At 42.0% G+C, this 18,679-nt stretch overlaps 1 protein-coding gene across 1 annotated transcript in view; it reads right to left on the reverse strand.

The window, feature by feature from the left end:
• Window positions 1-18,679, reverse strand: part of nos1 (nitric oxide synthase 1 (neuronal)) — a 69,759-nt gene that overhangs the window by 20,436 nt on the left and 30,644 nt on the right. Inside the window, 5 exon segments of the mRNA XM_072247531.1 lie at window positions 4,315-4,489; window positions 6,857-6,973; window positions 10,136-10,194; window positions 13,035-13,139; window positions 18,332-18,476. Coding sequence (XP_072103632.1) covers window positions 4,315-4,489; window positions 6,857-6,973; window positions 10,136-10,194; window positions 13,035-13,139; window positions 18,332-18,476 — 601 coding nt within the window.

Here is an 18,679-nt window from a genome sequence, read left to right on the forward strand (position 1 = left end):
GAAGCAGTCTGAGGCACTTCGCACAATTAAAAGTATAACATTTTTCTTTAGTCAGTCAAGCAACGATAGCGCGGGCATAACTTGAGAGCACCGCTGGATAGTGCTCAAAACTGCAGCCACAGTATTGTTGCTACCTCATTTCTTTTAGCCACAGACAAAATAACAAATACGCTGACAGGCTTTAGGAGGACCACCCTGCTGGCCAGGGAGAGATACTGAGAACTACGGAACAAAGACACACAGTGAAAGAAGGTTGCGTGATTGACATCTGGTCAGTTTCAACGTGTTCGTCGCATGATGAGCTATTCAAAGTAAATGAAAGGCGACGCATTGGGATCTCATCATTTGACTGCACAGAGTCAACTACTCTTCAACTACTGCACAGAGTCTTGTCACCTTCAGAAGTTTTCGGATGACTCTGCCATAGTTGGATGCATCAGCAAGGGAGATGAGGCTGAGTACAGGGCTACGGCAGGAAACTTTGTCACATGGTGTGAGCAGAATTATCTGCAGCTTAATGTGAAAAAACTAAGGAGCTGGTGGTAGACCTGAGGAGAGCTAAGGTGCAGGTGACCCCTGTTTCCATCCAGGGGGTCAGTGTGGACATGGTGGAGGATTACAAATACCTGGGGATACAAATTGACAATAAACTGGACTGGTTAAGAAACACTGAGGCTGAAGGGTCAGAGCCATCTCTATTTCCTGAGGAGACTGAGGTCCTTTAACATCTGCCGGACGATGCTGAGGATGTTCTACGAGTCTGTGGTGGCCAGTGCGATCATGTTTGCTGTTGTGTGCTGGGTCAGCAGGCTGAGGGTAGCAGACACCAACAGAATCAACAAACTCATCCGTAAGGCCAGTGATGTTGTGGAGATGGAACTGGACTCTCTCACAGTGGTGTCTGAAAAGAGGATGCTGTCCAAGTTGCATGCCATCTTGGACAATGTCTCCCATCCACTACATAATGTACTAGTTGGGTACAGGAGTACATTCAGCCAGAGACTCATTCCACCGAGATGCAACACAGAGCGTCATAGGAAGTCATTCCTGCCTGTGGCCATCAAACTTTACAACTCCTCCCTTGGAGGGTCAGACACCCTGAGCCAATAGGCTGGTCCTGGACTTATTTCATAATTTACTGGCATAATTTACACATTACTATTTAACTATTTATGGTTCTATTACTATTTATTATTTATGGTGCAACTGTAACGAAAACCAATTTCCCCTGGGATCAATAAAATATGACTATGACTATGAAGGAGGAACAGTCTGATAATTTGATAATTCAGGAATGAAATGGCTTTTAAGTTGAGCTAATTGTGCAATGGTGGGAATTTGAAGGGTTCAAAGAAAAATATACTTGGATAAAAGAGTGGATTCATGACTAACAAACCTTGGTTTGTGAGTTGTTAAGAGTTCAAGTTTACTGACGGCTATAAATGCCATGAAAATGAGCTTTCTGCAGCATCAGCACAATAAACATAAAACACATAAACTTAACATAAATTATCTAAAACTTACACAACAAATTAAACAGAAATAAACTTAACAACTTTAGTGCACGGTCTAGAGGGAGAATGAGCAATTAAGTGTTACCAGAAGACAACAAACAAATGTGCAGGAAGTGAAAGTGAAAACATCCATATATGATTGTGAAGGACAACAGGATTGGAATTGGTTAGAACAATGAAAGCCTTAAGAAGATATAGGTAAGAATCTGAGACTCTAGTAACGTCAACTATCGTAACTGCATACAAATGTCACTTCCTCATCAGAACTTCACAAGGACGTGACTGTGAAGTGTATTTTTTCTCCTTTTCACTGTGATCAGCACCTAGCACTCTTCCACTCCCAGGTGTTATTATGGCTAAAACTGGAACTACTGAAGAGATTTAGGTAATCATGAAAATATCCCCCAATCAACCACATGCTTACACACCATGCCTTCATTCACTGAATCTTTTGTTCAGGCTTTCAGCAACTTGCGGGATGGGATAAATAATTCAATTATTTTGTGTAACTAGTCCTTATTGTTTATTTCAGGACTGGACAGTTTTTACACAAGATGCGCTATCCTCTCCTGGTGGCTTCAAGACCAACCTCTTCCTCCCTGCAACTTAAAACATGCTCATTTTCCATATTTTTCTGTTCTACTGAGGGGCATTTCCTTATTTTCACTGTGTTTCCCTCTCCACATGTGCAGCCTGACCTGCTGAGTGTCCCAGCATTTACAGCTTTCAGTCTTATAATTCACACTAGCTTCCTGTGTTCTTGTTGCTTTTATCTGCTCCACCAACTTATCCCAATGCTCTTCCATAGACTCCTAAGGTTCTCTTAATGCGTTGGCAAACACGAGAGATTCTGCAGGTGCTGGAACTCCTGTGCAATGCCCGCAGAATGCTGTGGAGGGCATCTATGGAGGGGAATAAACAGTTGATGTTTCAGGGCAAGATCTTTCATCAGGACTGGAAAGGAAGGATGTGGGGGAAGAATCCAGAATAAAAGAGGTGGGGGAGGGGAAGGAGTACAAGCTGACAGGTGATAGGTGAAACCAGGTGAGGGGGAAGGTAGGTGGGGGGGTAGAGGGGGGAGATGTACAAGAGGCAGGGAGGTGATAGGGAGAACAGGTAAAGGGCTGAAGAAGAAAGAATCTGAAAGGAGAGGACAGTGTCATAGAAGAAAAGGAAGGAGGAGGGGCACCAGAGGGAGGTGATGGGCGGGTGGGAAAAGGGGACGGAAGGGAACCAAAACAGGGAATGGAAAAAGAAAGGTAGGGAGAAATTCCAGTAGGCCATGGAAGAAAGGAACTGGGAGGAACATTGGAGGAGATGATCAGCAGGTGAGGAAAAGAGTAGAGAAGGGAACCAGAATGGAGAAAATGAGGCGTTTCTCCTCCAACATGAGCGTGACCTCATCATGGCAGTAAAGGAGGCCACATGTCAGAATGGGATTGGCAAGTTGAATTGAAATGGGTGGCCACTGGGAAATCCCACTTTTTATTTTGGACCTCATATTCCATCTGTGTCACCTCCAACTTGATGGCATGAACATCGATTTCTCATCTCCCTCTGATGTTCCCCCTAGTTCCTTTCTTCCATGGTCTACTGATCTCCCCTATCAAATTCCTTCTTCAGCCCTTTACCTCTTCCACCTATCTCCTCCCAGCTTCTCACTTCATCATCCCCTTCCCCACCCACCCATCTTCCCCTTCACCTAGTTTCACCTATTACCTGCCGGTTTTTACTTCTACCATTCCCCCTTCGAGCTTGTACTTCTTCCCCTCCACCCACCTTCTTAATCTGGCTTCTTTCTTTCTTTCCAGCCCTGATGAAGTGTCTCAGCCTGAAACAATGACTGTTCATTCCCCTCCATAGATGCTGCCTGACTTGCTGAGTTTCTCCAGAACTTTGTGTGTGTGTGCCACATACTGGTGATATTTTAACAGAAACATCTGAATTAAACACGAAAGAGACACAGTTTTGGTCCAATGGCAAATTACTGCAGATGTTGGAGATGTGAAATAAAAATAGTAAAGTATAGAAATACTTGGGAGTCCTTCAGCATCTGTGGAAGCAGAAACAGGGTTAAATACTTCAGGTCAATGACCATTCATCAGAAGTGATCACCTCAGTATAGGAAGGATATAGAGGCTTTGAAGAGGATGCTGCCTGGATTACAGAGAACGTATTACAAGCAGAGGATGGACAAATTTGGATTGTTTTCTCTGGAGTGGTGGGTGCTGAGGAAGACTCAATAGAAGTTTATAAGACTATGAGAGGCATAGATAGAGCAGACAGCCGTTATCTTTTAACAGAGATCATGCATTTAAGGTGAGAGGGAGTAAGATCAAAGGAGATAATCAGGGCTATTTTTTTTTGCATTGAAAATGGATGCCTGGAATGTCTTAGCAGGGGTTGTAGTGAGGCAAATATGGCTGAGGTATTTAAGGTAGGCACGAGAATGTGCAGAAAATGGAGCGATAGGGACATTGTGTTGGCAGAAGGGATTAGCTTAGTTAGGCATATAATTAACAGTTTAATTAGTTTGAAATTTTGGTCCAAAGGGGCTGTATTTGTGATATATTGTTCTATGTTCGATAGATACATTTAATTTTGGCTGATGCTGTAAAGGAAATCATTTCAATTTAGCTGGGAATTGTACATTTTCCCCACATTTTCATTTACTTTGAAATCTGATATTTCAACTGAATTAATATTATTCATCTCATTCAAAATTAGGTTCAGTGAACGAGGTGTTGCAACCACAGATTTAGTTTTAAAATATAATTAGTTATGTGGTAATGATAATAACCTTGAAGACTCTCTTAGCCCATGTCCTGAATGACTCCTCTTGTCCACAGAGCTCATCTCCCTCACCCATCCTCATAATTCGCTCTCCTCCAAGTTCCTCAAGTAAGGTGTCGACAGCTCGAGCAAAAGCACAGAAATGGGGATAAACTCGAGAGCCGAGACCAAAGACAGAAAACCTGCAAAACAGTATATTCGAACTTAGTATTTCATATAGGAACATCCTCGTTTATCTTCCTTCCACAATTGTTTCCGTGCTGTAATTGTTATATGGTTATATATGGAATGACAAAGGATACTAAACAAGAACCTTTGTAACTAGCTTGACAGGCCTCCTTGAGAATCTTTGAAAAATACATTCCCAGTGCAACATGCACAAAGGCAGGTGGCATCTGTGGAGGAAAATAGACAGTCAATGTCTTGGGCAAGACAGATGGGGGATCAGCCCGAAATATCAACTGTCCATTCACCTCCACAGATGATGCCTGATCTGCTGAGTTCCTCCATCATCTTGTATATGTTGCTCTGGATTTCCAGCAACTGCAGAATCTCTTGTCCCTAAAATACATTCCCAATAGTTCTTACAAATTAGGTTGACAAGCTATTTGACATTAACTCCATAATTAACACAATGGACACACACAAAAAATGCTGGTGAACGCAGCAGGCCAAGGCGTGTTGTGTCTTTGAGCAAGGCACTTAACCACACAATGCTCCAGTCCACCCAGCTGAAAATGGGTACTGGCAAAATGCTGGGGGTTAACCTCGCGATAGACTGGCATCCTATCCATGGGGAAGTCTCGTACTCTCAGTTGCTTCATGCCACAGAAACCGGCATAAGCATCAGCCTGATGGGCCACAAAGGCTCGGGACAAACTTTAACTTTGAGTCCTGACGAAGGGTCTCAGCCTGAAACGTCGACTGTACCTCTTCCTATAGATGCTGCCTGGCCTGCTGCATTCACCAGCACTTTTTGTGTGTGTTGCTTGAATCTCCAGCATCTGCAGATTTCCCCCTGTTTGCGTTTTTAAATTAACACAATGGAATTAACTTTCCTTTGTTCCATTTCCATTGCATGGATTAAGGGTCCTCAAGTCAATTGTTGGACATTGTATTTTAGTATATTTTAGAAGAGTGAGTGGGGATCTCATTGAAACCTATCGAATATTGAAAGAGGATGTGGAAAGGATGTTTCCTATAGCGGGGAGTTTCAGAGCAGAGGGCACAGTTTCAGAATCTGTGGAATTCATTGCCACAGATGGCTGTGGAGACCAAGACATTGGGTATATTTAAAGTGGAGTTGACAGGTTCTTGATTAGTAAAAGGCAGGAGGAGAAGATGGCAGCGCGACGCAGCTCTCCGGTGAAATGATATCGTATCTGTTAAACAGGGGCCGTGGACAATTCTGATTTGATGGAGACAGATGTGAAAGCACAGAGGAACATCTGAAGAAATTTCTGAAATGCCCGGTTCGCTGCCGCTGCTACTGTGCGATCGGGAATCTTTGGAGGGAAGGCCCCAAAATCCCCGGCTTTGCCTGCTGCTGGTGACCGAGGCTGAGGTCGAAGTGTTCGGATAGAGATGGTGCTTGGTACTCAGCTGATCGGAGTCTCGAAGTTCTCGGACGACTCAGAGTCGGACTGTGGTCGGGCATGGCAGGGGGAGTTTTCTTCCTTCTCCCGTCTGCGTGAGATGTGGGACTTTCAAGAGACTTCGAAATTTTTTACTGTGCCATGGCCTGTTCTTCATCAAGTTATGGTATTGTTGCACTGTTGTAACTATATGTTATAATTATGTGGTTTTTGTTAGTTTTTCAGTCTTGCTCTGTCTTGTGTTTCTGTGATATCACACCGGAGGAATATTGTATCATTTCTTAATGCATGCATTACTAAGTGACAATAAAAGAGAACTGCGTGTTCTCATAATCTAAATCTAAACTAAACTAAAGGGGTCAAAGGTTATAAGAAGAAGGCAGGAGAACAGGTTGAGGGATAATATATTCGTCAAGATAGAATGATACAGCAGACTTAATTGGTCAAATGTCCTAATTCTGCTCCCACTATAGGCCTTATGGTTTTATATATACAGAACAAAAGCACAAGAGAGCTAAATTCAATACATTCAATGGTAATCATCTATGCTTTTGCCAGTAGCAGCCCAGCTCCAGTGGCTGGGTTTGTGTCACTGCTTAAGATGACTTTCTGTAGCACTAGAACGAATTAGCTTATTTTACTGGAATTATTCCCAAATATAATCTGAAATGAAGCCGAGCAAAGGAATCCCTCTTCCCCTCAGTTCTAAATGAGTACCTCCCAACCCCCAATGTGAAGCTTCGGCTCCTGGTTCTAGATTACTAACGTTAATACAATCTCTCAGCACCTAACTCGTAAAGACCCCTTGGTATGTGTATCAAGTAGATCACCTCTCTTTCTCCCTTCTGAAGTTCAGTCTGCTCAGTCTTTCCTCATATCCACCGCGTCATACCAAGAAGCAACCTGAAATAATCTACAATGTTATCTTAGAAATATTATTGAGAAAGTACATACCTAACATTGGCCAATTGGCCAGTACTCTCAAAGTTGTCTCTGTTTTCTGCTTCATCACTTGAAGATTTCCGAGCATCTGACACTGAAGATACACTGTTGAAACGAACTTTATAACTCCTGGAGAGATGGGAGACACAATAGACATAGAGTCAAAGAGAATCACCACAGAGAAACTGACCCTTTAACCCTTCTACTCTATGCAAAACCATTATTCAACCTTGTCCCATCAATCCTCATCTGGACTAGAGCTCTATCTACCCATCCCATCCATGTATTTATCCAAATTTCCCTAAAATTGTATTGAAAGGACAGGCAGGAAGGCAGAAGGGGTGGCATTGCTCTGTTGGTAAAAAATGAAATCAAATCATTAGAAAGAGGTGACATAGGGTTGGATGGTGTTCAATCATTGTGGATAGAGATAAGGAACTGCAAGGGTAAAAAGACCATGGTGGGAGTTGTATAAAGACCCCCAAACAGCAGTAAGGATGTGGTCTCCAATTTAAATGGGAAATATAAAATGCACGCCAAAAAGACAATGTTACCAATAGTCATGAGGGACTTCAATATGCAGGTAGATTGGGAAAGTCATGTTGGTGCTGGATTACAGGAGGGCGAATTTCTAGAGTGCTTACAAGATGGCTTTTTAGAGCAGCTTATGGCTGAGTCCACTGAGGGATCAGCTATTCTGGAATAGGTGCAGTTAAAAATAATTGATTAGAGTGCTTCAGGTAAAATAACCCTTAGGGGAAAGTGATTGTAATATGGTTGAATTCACCCTGAAATTTGAGAAGGAGAAGCTAAAGTCATATGTATCAGTATCACAGTGGAGTAAAGAGAATTGCAGAGACATGAGAGAGAAATTAACCAGAATTGATTGGAAAGGAACATTAGCAAGGATGATGGCAGAGCAGCAATGGCTGGAATTTCTGGAAGCAATTTGGAAGGCACAAGATATATACATGCCAAAGGAGAATAAGTATTTTAAAGGCAAGATGACACAACTGTGGCTAACAAGGGAAGTCAAAGCCAACATAAAAGTCAAAGGGAGGGCATTTAATAGAGCAAAAATTAGTGGGAAGTTAGAGGATTGGGAAGCTTTTAAAAACCAACAGAAGACAACTAAAAAAATCATTAAGAAGATAAAGATAGAATATGAAAGCAAGCTAGCCAATAACATTAAAGAGGATACCAAAAGTTTTTCCAGATACATAAAGTGTAAAAGAGAAGCGAGAGTGGATATCAGAACACTGGAAAATGGAGGGGTAATAACGGGGGACAAGAAAATGGTGGAAAAATTTAGTAAGTATTTTAGATCAGTCTTCATTGTGGAAGAAACTAGCAATTTGGTAGAATTTCTAGGTGTCAGGGATCATGAAGTGTGTCAAGTTACCAATTACTAGAGAGAAGGTTATTGGGAAACTGAAAGGTCTGAAGGTAGATAAGTCACCTGAACCAGATGGTCTACACCCCAGAGTTCTGAAAGAGGTCACTGAAAAGATTGTAGAGGCATTAGTAATTATCTTTCTAGAATCACTTGATTCTGGAATCATCCCAGAAGACTGGAAAATTGCAAATGTCACTTCACTCTTCAAGAAGGGAGATAGTTAGAAGAGAGGAAACTACAGGCCAGTTAGTCTAACCTCAGTGGTTGGGAAGATGTTGGAGTGGATTATGAAGGATGATGCCTCTGGGTACTTGGAGGCACGTGATAAAATAGGCTGTTGTCAGCATGGTTTCCTCTGGGAAAATCTCGCCTGACAGGTCTGTTGGAAATCTTTGAAAAAGTAACAAGCAGCATTGACAAAGGAGAGTTGGTTGATGTTGTGTACTTGAATTTTCAGAAGATCTTTGACAAAGAGCCACACATGAGGCTGCTTAACAAGCTATGAGCCCAAGGTATTACAGGAAAGATTCTAGCATGGATAAAGTAGTGGTTGATTGGCAGGAGGCAAAGAGTGGGAATAAATGGAGCCTTTTCTGGTTAGCTACTGGTGGCTAGTGGTGTTCCACAGGGTCTGTGTTGGGACTGATCCTTTTTATGTTATATATCAATGATTTGGATGATGGAATTAATTGCTTTGTTGCAAAGTTTGCAGATGATATGAAGGTAAGTGGAGGGGCAGGTAGTTTTGAGGAAGTAGAGAGCCCACAGAAGGTCTTAGACAGATTAGGAGAATGGCAGATGGAATACAGTGTTGGGAAGTGTATGGTCATGCACCTTGTTCAAAGAAATGAAAGGGTTGACTATTTTCAAAATGGAAAGAAAATACAAAAAAAAACTGAGGTACAAAGAGACTTGGGAGTCTTTGTGTAGGAGACCCTAAAGTTCAGTTGCAGATTGAGTCAGTGGTGAGGAAGGCAAATGCAATGTTAGCATTCATTTCAAGAGGGCTAGAATATAAAAGTAAGGATGTAATGTTGAAACTTTATATAGCACTGCTGAGGCCTCATTTTGGAGTATTGTGAGCAGTTTGGGCCCCTTATCTTAGAAAGGATGCGCTGAAACTGGAGAGTGTTCAAAGAAGCTTTACAAAAATGATTCCAGAATTGAATGGCCTGTCATATGAAGAGTGTTTGATGACATTCACTAGAATTCAGAAGAATGAGGGTGACCAAATTAAAACCCATTGAATTGTGAAAGGCCTTGACTGAGTGGATGTGGAGAAGATGTTTCCTATGGTGGGAGAGTCTAAGACCAGAGGATATAGCCTCAGGATTGAGGGATGTCCTCTTAGAACAGAAAGGAGAAGGAATTTCTTTAGCTAGAGAGTGGTGAATCCGTGGAATTTGTTGCCACAGGCAGCTGTAGAGGCCAAGTCTTTCTGTATATTTAAGGCCAGAGGATGATAGGTTCTTGTCTGGTCAGTGCATGAAGGGATACAGGGATAAGGCAGGAGATTGTGGCTGAGAGATAGATTGGATCAGTCATGATGAAATGTCCTAATTCTCCTCCTATATGCTATAGTCGTATAAACGTTGAAATCAAACCCGCATTCATCCCTTCTGTTGGCAGTCTCAAGTCCTGGCAACATCCTTATAAATTTTCAATCTCTTTGATATCCTTCCTGTAGATTGGTGACCAGATCTGCACATAATACTCCAAATTAGGCTCTCCAATGTCTTATAAAACTTCAGCATAACATCTTTAATGTTACAGGAACTGACTCACGAATATCACAGTACTGTAGTTACATTTCCAGTTCACAGGCAATAAGTTGCCTTGGGTAGCTTAGAATTTAAAAACAGAATTAGCAGTAATGGTGTTTCAATCTCACTCACTGTCCTTCTGCTGATTTTGAGTTAGAGTGTCTCATTTCCATCAGTGCAGAACCAAATTTCTAGAAGAAATAAGGTGGAAGAGTTAATTTATATCAGGAATAATCATTCAGCATACCGGAATTTTTTTCTCTGGATACAATGCATGAAGTTAGTTGCCCTATCTTGCCACCTACAGTCCACAGTTCTTCAGAAGAGAACAGTCTACAGTTTTTCAAATTTACAAAATGAACTAAGCTGTTTCATGAAGCTCATCACTAGGCGCTCTGCGTGTTCTTTTTATATTTGAGAATCTTTAGTAAAGGAGAAAGGGAAGAATTCTTCAAGCCGTAATGTCCTGCTCTGCCCCCTCTTAATCTTATGCTTCAATGAGATTACTCCTCATTTTTTTAAACTCCAGTGAATATAGGTCAAACTTGGATAGCTGCCAATGATAGGATACTCGTGGAATTAGCCAAATTAATCTCTTTTGGAATGCTTTCAATGTCAGTATGTTCTGTTTTATGTCTGCAGCATTCTAGATATGGCTACCACAATACCCTGTGAAAGTGCAAGAAAACTAATTAGGAATAAAGTATCTATTTCCTTTGCTAGATGACATCTCATAAGATTTTGTCTGAGGAGAGAGCAGTGGGGTATTACTTGTCGATGCCTGCGTGTGAGCAGCCCTGCAAGAAGCTATGTCAAAAACCAACGGCTCAGGGTGTTCAGATACAAGGGCTTCATTGGCCTGGTGATCACTAGGTGAAACCCTCTTTTATTTGTTCACTTTTCAGGACCTAGCCTTTCTTGGCAAAGCTAGCATTTGTTGCCCAAATATAACTGTGATGAACAGAATTGCTTGCTGGTCATTTTATGAGTCAACCACGTGGGGCTGGGACTAGAGTTACCTATAGACCAGATCACATTTGGAAGAAAGTGACCCCTACTGAAGCACATCAGTGGATCAATGTGGTTTTACAACAATCCAGTGTTTTTTTAACAGTTTTATTAGTACTTGTTATTTCCAAATTCCAGATGATTAATCTGAAGTTAAATTCTCAGCTGTTATGGTGGGAATTGAATCCACATTTTTTCATTACCAGTCCAGGCTGCTTGATTACGAGCAACTTAGTCTAACCTCTGGAGCACCTCCTGATCCAGGATAACTGTGTGAGGCTCATAGTACCAAAGATCTGATCTCTTCTCTCACAAAGGAAAATTAAAATGAAACATTTTCTTTAAATTTAAGGCTGGATAAAGCATGTCTTGGCATTAAAACTCTCAGTGAATTTTGCAGAGTTTTTGCCATTGAAGGTATGAGGTTTTTTTTGCCTTGTATTTTATATATACACACAAAGAAAGGTGCTACTGCGGGATTGATGTCCATCTCCAAAAATAAACCTAGAATAACTATACAAGGCAGGGATGTCCATCCATATCATTCATATTAAAGCAGATACCATTATCAAAGGGTTCCTGACATCAAGTCATTCAGCCCAAACATACAACCATTGTGTTGGGGATAGAGGGGTGTGGGTGAGAAGATTCAGGTACGGCTCATTACTCCAACATCTCAGATGCCAGAAACTTTCTTCCAGATGTAATAGATTCATCCAAAATGTTACAGAACAAAGTTGTATTAATTCTGAAAGCATCACTTCCAACAAAGTGTGGCATTGGCTGTAAAGCTACTCAGAAGTAGAAAAAGAAACCCAAAACAAACACCTGCTTTCTTTCTTTTGTCTTTGCAAACATGTAAATTTAAACCTATTTAACTGACTGGCCATCTAACCCTGTGAATATGTGAACCATCTACTCTACACTGTGTACAACAGTGTTCAGGTTAAGCTCTGATAGCCTCTGACAGAATCCTAAATTATAGTGTTATATACTGTATTATATAGTATGCTATAGGTGAACTGTTAGCATCACAGCCTGGTATGGATACTCCAATGTGCAGGATCAAAAGAAGCTACAGAGAGCTGTAGATTCAGCCAGCTCTATCCTGGGCACAATACACCATGCTGTTGAGGACATCTTCAAAAGGCAGTGCAGCAAGAAGGCAGGGTTCATCATTAAAGACCCTCACCATCTAGGATATGTCTTCTTCTCATTACCACCATCAGGGCAGAGTTACAGGAGCCTGAAGGTGCACACTCAACATTTTAGGAACACCTTCCACCCCTCTGCCATCAGATTTCTGAATGGAAACTGGACCCATAACCACCACCTCGCAGTTCTTCTTTTGCGCTCTTCATTTCTTTATTGTGACTTAGGATAAGTTTCTGCGTATTGCACTGTTTTGCAGCCACAAAACAACGAATTTCATGACACAATTCTCACTGGTCTAATCATGAAAATTATTTTTAACTTACACTGTGCAGGCTACACTGCAGAAAAAAGAGAAGGAATTTTTCTGGGCGACAGAAGGACCACTTACGTTCCTTAGCTGCTGCACTTACACGATAAAAATCTGAGATTAATGATAAATGCAGGAAATTTTACTTCATGAATCAAAAATATTGTGAAAGCGATACATAGAAGATGGCTTTTTTATCACTATCGAACACCCAGCAAGTTTGCTGTAAAATTAAGACAACATACCACTTTCCGACTTTAAACCTACTTAGGGCAAATCCCAATTAGGGTGAGAAATAAAAACCAGTTACTGATGGGTTCCAGGGTTCTGAAATCGCCCACAATACACAACAGTTACGTTGCACAGGTCTGCACGTACTTCCATGCAAAATATAATGAGAAAGGCGTCATGTGACATGAACTACTGTTGGCAATATTGGCAGTAGTGGTACCAAGATAAAATAAAATGCAATTGGGAATAATACCCACGTCATGAAATCTGATCATTCTAAATTTTAAGTTCGGAAAAATGCCATTTATTTTCACTCAGTGATTTTCATACTTCTCCATTCTCAGGTGGGTCGCCATTGCCAAAAGTGCTTGTGACCACCAGCACCAGCGCTTCGTGTTCTAGGTGAACAATATCATAGTCATCCATGGATATGACCTACAGAAGAAAAACATATAGTCATTTACAGAACGGCAACTCCATAACTGTTGGTAATTCAATGGACTGTAATTCTGATTAATTCTTTTTTAATCAGTAGAAATACAAATCTGTTCCTTATTTATAAAAGGCAACAGATGTTAAGCATACATAAATGTTTAACTGGCAGGAACTATTTAATAATATTGGTGTTTGTCAATGAGATCTCATTAATGTGCCTCAGGTTGTCAGTATGAGCTCCATTGTCGGGCTTTGTATCCAAAACTTCTTCAAGTACTGATGGTTCTCCAATGTTTGAAACACTTCTAAACTGAGATTCCACCTACACTCTAAAACATATGTCACTCTTTTTCGAAGAACTCCAGGGGATTTCTCCTGTGTCCAGGCCAACTTTTATTCCCAGTCAGCTTCAGGAAAGCAAAGGCTTAACATCTCATCATTGATACATTGCTCTTTGTGGGAGCATGCTGTGCAAAAATTAGGTGTCCTGTCTCATGTATTATAGTTGTAACTACAAAGGTAATTAATTGGCTATAAGCCCTCTGTAATGTTTTGATTACATCGGATTAAATTAGGGCGGCGTGGTAGTGTAGCAGTTAGTGCAACATTTACAGCGCCAGCTGCAAGATTCGGGTTCGATTCCTGCCATTGTCTGTAATGAGTTTGTACATTTTCCCCGTGACCGTGTAAGTTTCCTCTGGGAGCTCCAGTTTTCTCCCACGTTCCAAAGACATAAGGTTAAGGTTAATAAGTTGTGACCCAGAAGCTGGTGAAACTTGCAGGCTGCCTAGCACAATCCCCACTGATTTGATTTGATGCAAACGACGCATTTCACTGTATGTTTTGACGTTTCGATATACATGTGACAAATAAAGCAAATCCCTCTTTAAATCTTTAAGTATATTGTCTGCGGAGTGGGAGGTTGCGGAGTGAGTTGGAGACAGTTTCTAGTGTACTTTATGTGCCAGTATTAAAAAGCAAGTGGGGCCTGTCAGGTCTTCCTGTGGAGCGGGAGATCGGTTGGGTTAATAGTAACTAAGGTTAATTAGCAAGAGTCAATAAAAAGAACTGGGGTTTGAGCGAAGCAGCTAATCTTTGAATGGAGTGTTAGAGTGGTCAGGTTTTGGCTCAACAGGCTTGGGAGAGAACAGGTACAGGCAAGAACTTATATTTTCCAAGTTAGATGCATAACAAGTGTAGGCAGGTTGGTAGCTCAGGCAGTGGAATGCCTCTCCTGTGAGATGTGGGATTTCAGTGTACCTAACAGTCTCCCTGATGACTACATCTACAAGATGCACACCCAACTTCAGCACCCGACTGACAAGGGCAAGGAAATGGAGCTGGAGCAGGTTAATCTGAGAAACTGAGAACTTCATAGGTGAGTCTTTTACTGAGGTGGTCGCACCCAAGAGTGCAGGCTTCAGACAGTAGGTGGGTGACCAGCAGGAGAAGTAAGGAGAGCAATCAGTCAGCGCAGGGTTCTCCTGTGGCCATTCTGCTCAGCAACAAGAATACCCTTTCGGATACTGCTGGGGGGTGGGGATTGAGCTATCAGGGCACAGCAGCAGCCAGGCTAGTGGCATTGTGGCCGGCCCTGAAGGTCAGCAGGGAAGGTTAAAGTCAGGCAGAGCGCAGTGACAGGAAACTCGATAGTTAGGGGGACAGACAGTAGGTTCTGTGGCCACCAAAGAGAAACCGGGATGGTGTGTTGCCTCCCAGGTGCTGAGGTCCAGGATGTCTCAGAGCAGCTGCAGAAGATTCACAAGAGGGAGGGTGAAAAGCCAGAGGTCATGGTGCATGTTGGCACCAATGACACAGGTAGAAAGGGTCATGAAGTCCTACACAGCGAGTATAGGGAATGAGCGAAGAGGCTGAAGAATAGGTCCATCTAAGGTAGTAATCTTTGGATTATTCCCAGTACCACGTGCTAGTCAGGGCAGGAACGGGATGGTGGTACAGATGAATGAGTGGCTGAGGAAGTGGTGCAGGGAGCAGGGTTTCAGAATTCTGGATCATTGGGATCTCTACAAGGGATGTGTTGTACCTGAACCCGAGGGGGACCAATAGCCTTGTGGACAGGTTTGCTAGGGCTGTTGGGGAGGATTTGAATGAAGTTGGCAGGGGGATGGGAACCAGAATAATCAGGCTGAGGATGGGCAGTGTGCAGTGAGACTGTGAGGATGGTCAGGATGATGAAGAAGATGATAGGGCAAATTGGTGGGATGAGGTGAAGTGTAACAAGGGAGCAAAACCAAAAAGGGTGATGAATACAGGACTGAAAGTGTGATATTTGATTGCATGCAGTATATGGAATAAGGTAGATAAATTTGTTGCACAGTTAAGGATTGGCAGGTATGATGTTGTGGGCATCACTGAGATGTGGCTGAAAGCAACTCATTGTTAGGAGCTTAACATCCAAGGATGCACCTTGTATCGAAAGGACAGGCAGGTAGGCAGAGGAGGTGGAGTGGTTCTGTTGGTTGCAAAAAAATGAAATCAAGTTGTTAGAAAGAGGTGACATAGCATCAGAAGGTGCAGAACCCCTGTGGGTAGAGTTGGGAAACTGCAAAGGTAAATATACCCTGATGGGAGCTGTAGACAGGCCCCCAAGCAGTAGCCAGAATGTGGGATATAATGTTAAACGGGAAATAGAAAAGGCATGCAATATGGGGAATGCTACAGTAGTCATAGGGGATTTCAATGTGCAGGTAGATTGGGAAATTCAGGCCAGTGCTCAATCCCAAGAGAGGGAATTTGTAGAATACCTACAAGATGGCTTTTTAGAGCAGCTTATGGTTGAGCCCACCAAGGGAAAGGTAGTTTTGAATTGGGTGTTGGATCATGAAACAGATTTGATGAGCGAGCTGAAGGTAAAAGAGTACTTGGGAGGCAGTGATCATAACATGATAGAGCTCACCATGCAGTTTGACAGGGAGAAGATAAAGTCAGATGTATCAGTATTACAGCAGAGTAAAGGGAATGACAGAGGCATAAGCGAGAAGCTGGCCAAAGTTGATTGGAAGGGGACACTAGCAGGGATGACAGCAGTGCAGCAATGGCAGGAGTCTCTGGGGGTAATTCGGAAGGCACAGGATAGATACATTCCAACGATGAAGTAGTACTTTAAAGGGAGGATGAGGCATCCATGGCTGACAACCACAAAAGTGAAAGAGAGGGCATATAATAAAGCAGAAATTTGTGGGAAGCTACTGGATTGGAAAGTATTTAAAAACCAATAGAAGGCAAGTAAAAAAAATATAAGGAGAGTAAAGATGAAATATGAAAGTAAGCTAGACAAAAATATCAAAGAGGATACCAAAAGTTTCTTCAGATATATAAAAGAGAGGTATGAGGGATATTGGGCTTCCAGGAAATGACACTGGAGAGGTAATAATGGGGTACAAAGAAATGGCAAAAGAATTCAATAAGTATTTTGTATCAGTCTTCACTGTGGAAGACATCTGTGGTTTGCCATAAATTTGAGAGTGTCAAGGGGAAGAAGTGAGCGTAGTTGCTATTACTAAGGAAGCTGAAAGGTCTTGAGGTAGATAAGTCACTGGGACCAGTTGGACTACACCCCAGGGTTCTGAAAGAGGTACCCGATGAGATTGAGGAGGCATTCTAGAATGGTTCCAGAACTGGAAAATTGCAAATGTCACTCCACTCTCTAAGAAGAGAGGGAGGCAGAAGACAGGAAATTATAGGCTAGTTAGTCTTGCCTTCAGCGGTTGGGACGATTTTGGAGTCCATTATTAAGGATAAGGTTTTGGGGTGCTTGGAAATGCAGGATAAAGTAGGCTAAAGCCTGCATGGTTTCTTTCGGGCAAATACTGCATGACAAATCTGTTGGAATTCTTAGAGGAAATAACAGGCAAGATCAACAAAAGAAAGTCAGTGGCTGTTGTTTACTTGGATTTTCAAAAAGCTTTTGACAAGGTGCCACACATGAGGCTGTTTGACAAGGTAAGAGCCCATGGTATTTCAGGAAAGATACTAGCATAGATAGAAGGTTGGCTGATTGGCAGGAGGCAAAGAGTTGAAATAAAGAGGACCTTTTCTATTTGCCTGCTGGTGATGATTCCACAGGGGTTGTATTGGGACCCGCTTCTTTTTATGTTATATATCAACGATTTGGATATGCTATTGATAGCTTTGTAACCAAGTTTACAGAGGATACAAAGATAGGTGGAGGGGCAGGTAGCATTGAGGAATCTGGAGAAGGTCTTGGACAGATTGGGCGAATGGGCAAAGAATTGGCCGATGGAATATAGTGTAGGGAAGTGTATGTTCATGCACTTTAGTAGAAGGAGTAAAGGAGTACACTATTTTTTAAATGGGGAGAAAATTCAAAAATCAGAAGTGCAGAGGGACTTGGGATTCCTTGTGCAGGATTCCCTAAAGGTTAACTTGCAGGTTGAGTCAGTGGTAGGGATGGCAAATGCAATGTTGGCACTTATTTCCAGAGGACTAGAACGTAAGAGGAAGGATATGATGCTGAGGCTTTATAAAGCATTACTCAGACCACACCTGGAATATTGTGAGCAGTTTTGGACCCTTATCTAAGTCCTGACGAAGGGTCTCGGGCTGAAATGTCGACTGTGCTTCTTCCTATGGATGTTGCCTGGCCTGCTGCGTTCCACCAGCATTTTGTGTGTGCTGCTTGAATTTCCAGCATCTGCAGATTTCCTCGTGTTTGCGTTTTTAAAAGAAAATCTGCAGATGCTGGAAATTTCAGCAACACCTTCAAAATGCTGGCGGAACTCAGAAGGCCAGGCAGCATCTATGGAAAAAGAGTACAATCGACTTTTCGGGCCGAGACCCTTCAGCAGGCCAACAAGATCTACGTTGACCATTACATTTAGTTACTTTAGTCACATTTAACTATCTCACTCCGCGTGAAATATTCCCCCCCAATTCTCCCATGTCTACATCGGCAAAGAGATCACTGCAATCAATTGTGACAATAGCAGAAAACAGACTGGATCAAAACCAAGCCCAATGAAGGAATCCTCCCACTATTCCTTTGAATTATTTCGATGAAGGAAAATTAGAGAATTCGCTATTGACCAGTCTTGGTGAATTTGAACGTCATTCTAGAACAATCTTATCCATTCTGCAAGATAAAGTATTATTGTAACCGTGATTTGTGAAATTACTTAAACAAGTTCCATTAAAATAAAGCTATTCCTTACCTTTGCATCAAATGCATGTTTGAAAATTTCACATAATGTTTTTGCATAGACTTGGGACTTCCCAGTTTCGGTAGCATATAAGATGGTGGCTTTTACTCGTTTGGCCATTGCTTGTCCCATCAGCTTGGTGGAGAACTTCACAGCCCTTTTCAAATATAAACAAAAGAACAGTTTGACTTCACGGAGCAGTTAATGATGTCCGTTTTGAAGGAGTATCCTCACCAGCTGGTACTTGCCTCTGGATTCAGACCTGGATCCTCTCCTTGCCTAGTTTTGTAAGGCAAGTATATTTTCATTTATTCACTGGGATTGGGTGGTGGGGTGGAGATACATCTCTACCAAAAGGGG

This window comes from Mobula birostris, chromosome 31 (assembly GCF_030028105.1).
Source record: "Mobula birostris isolate sMobBir1 chromosome 31, sMobBir1.hap1, whole genome shotgun sequence".
Taxonomy (NCBI): domain Eukaryota; kingdom Metazoa; phylum Chordata; class Chondrichthyes; order Myliobatiformes; family Myliobatidae; genus Mobula; species Mobula birostris.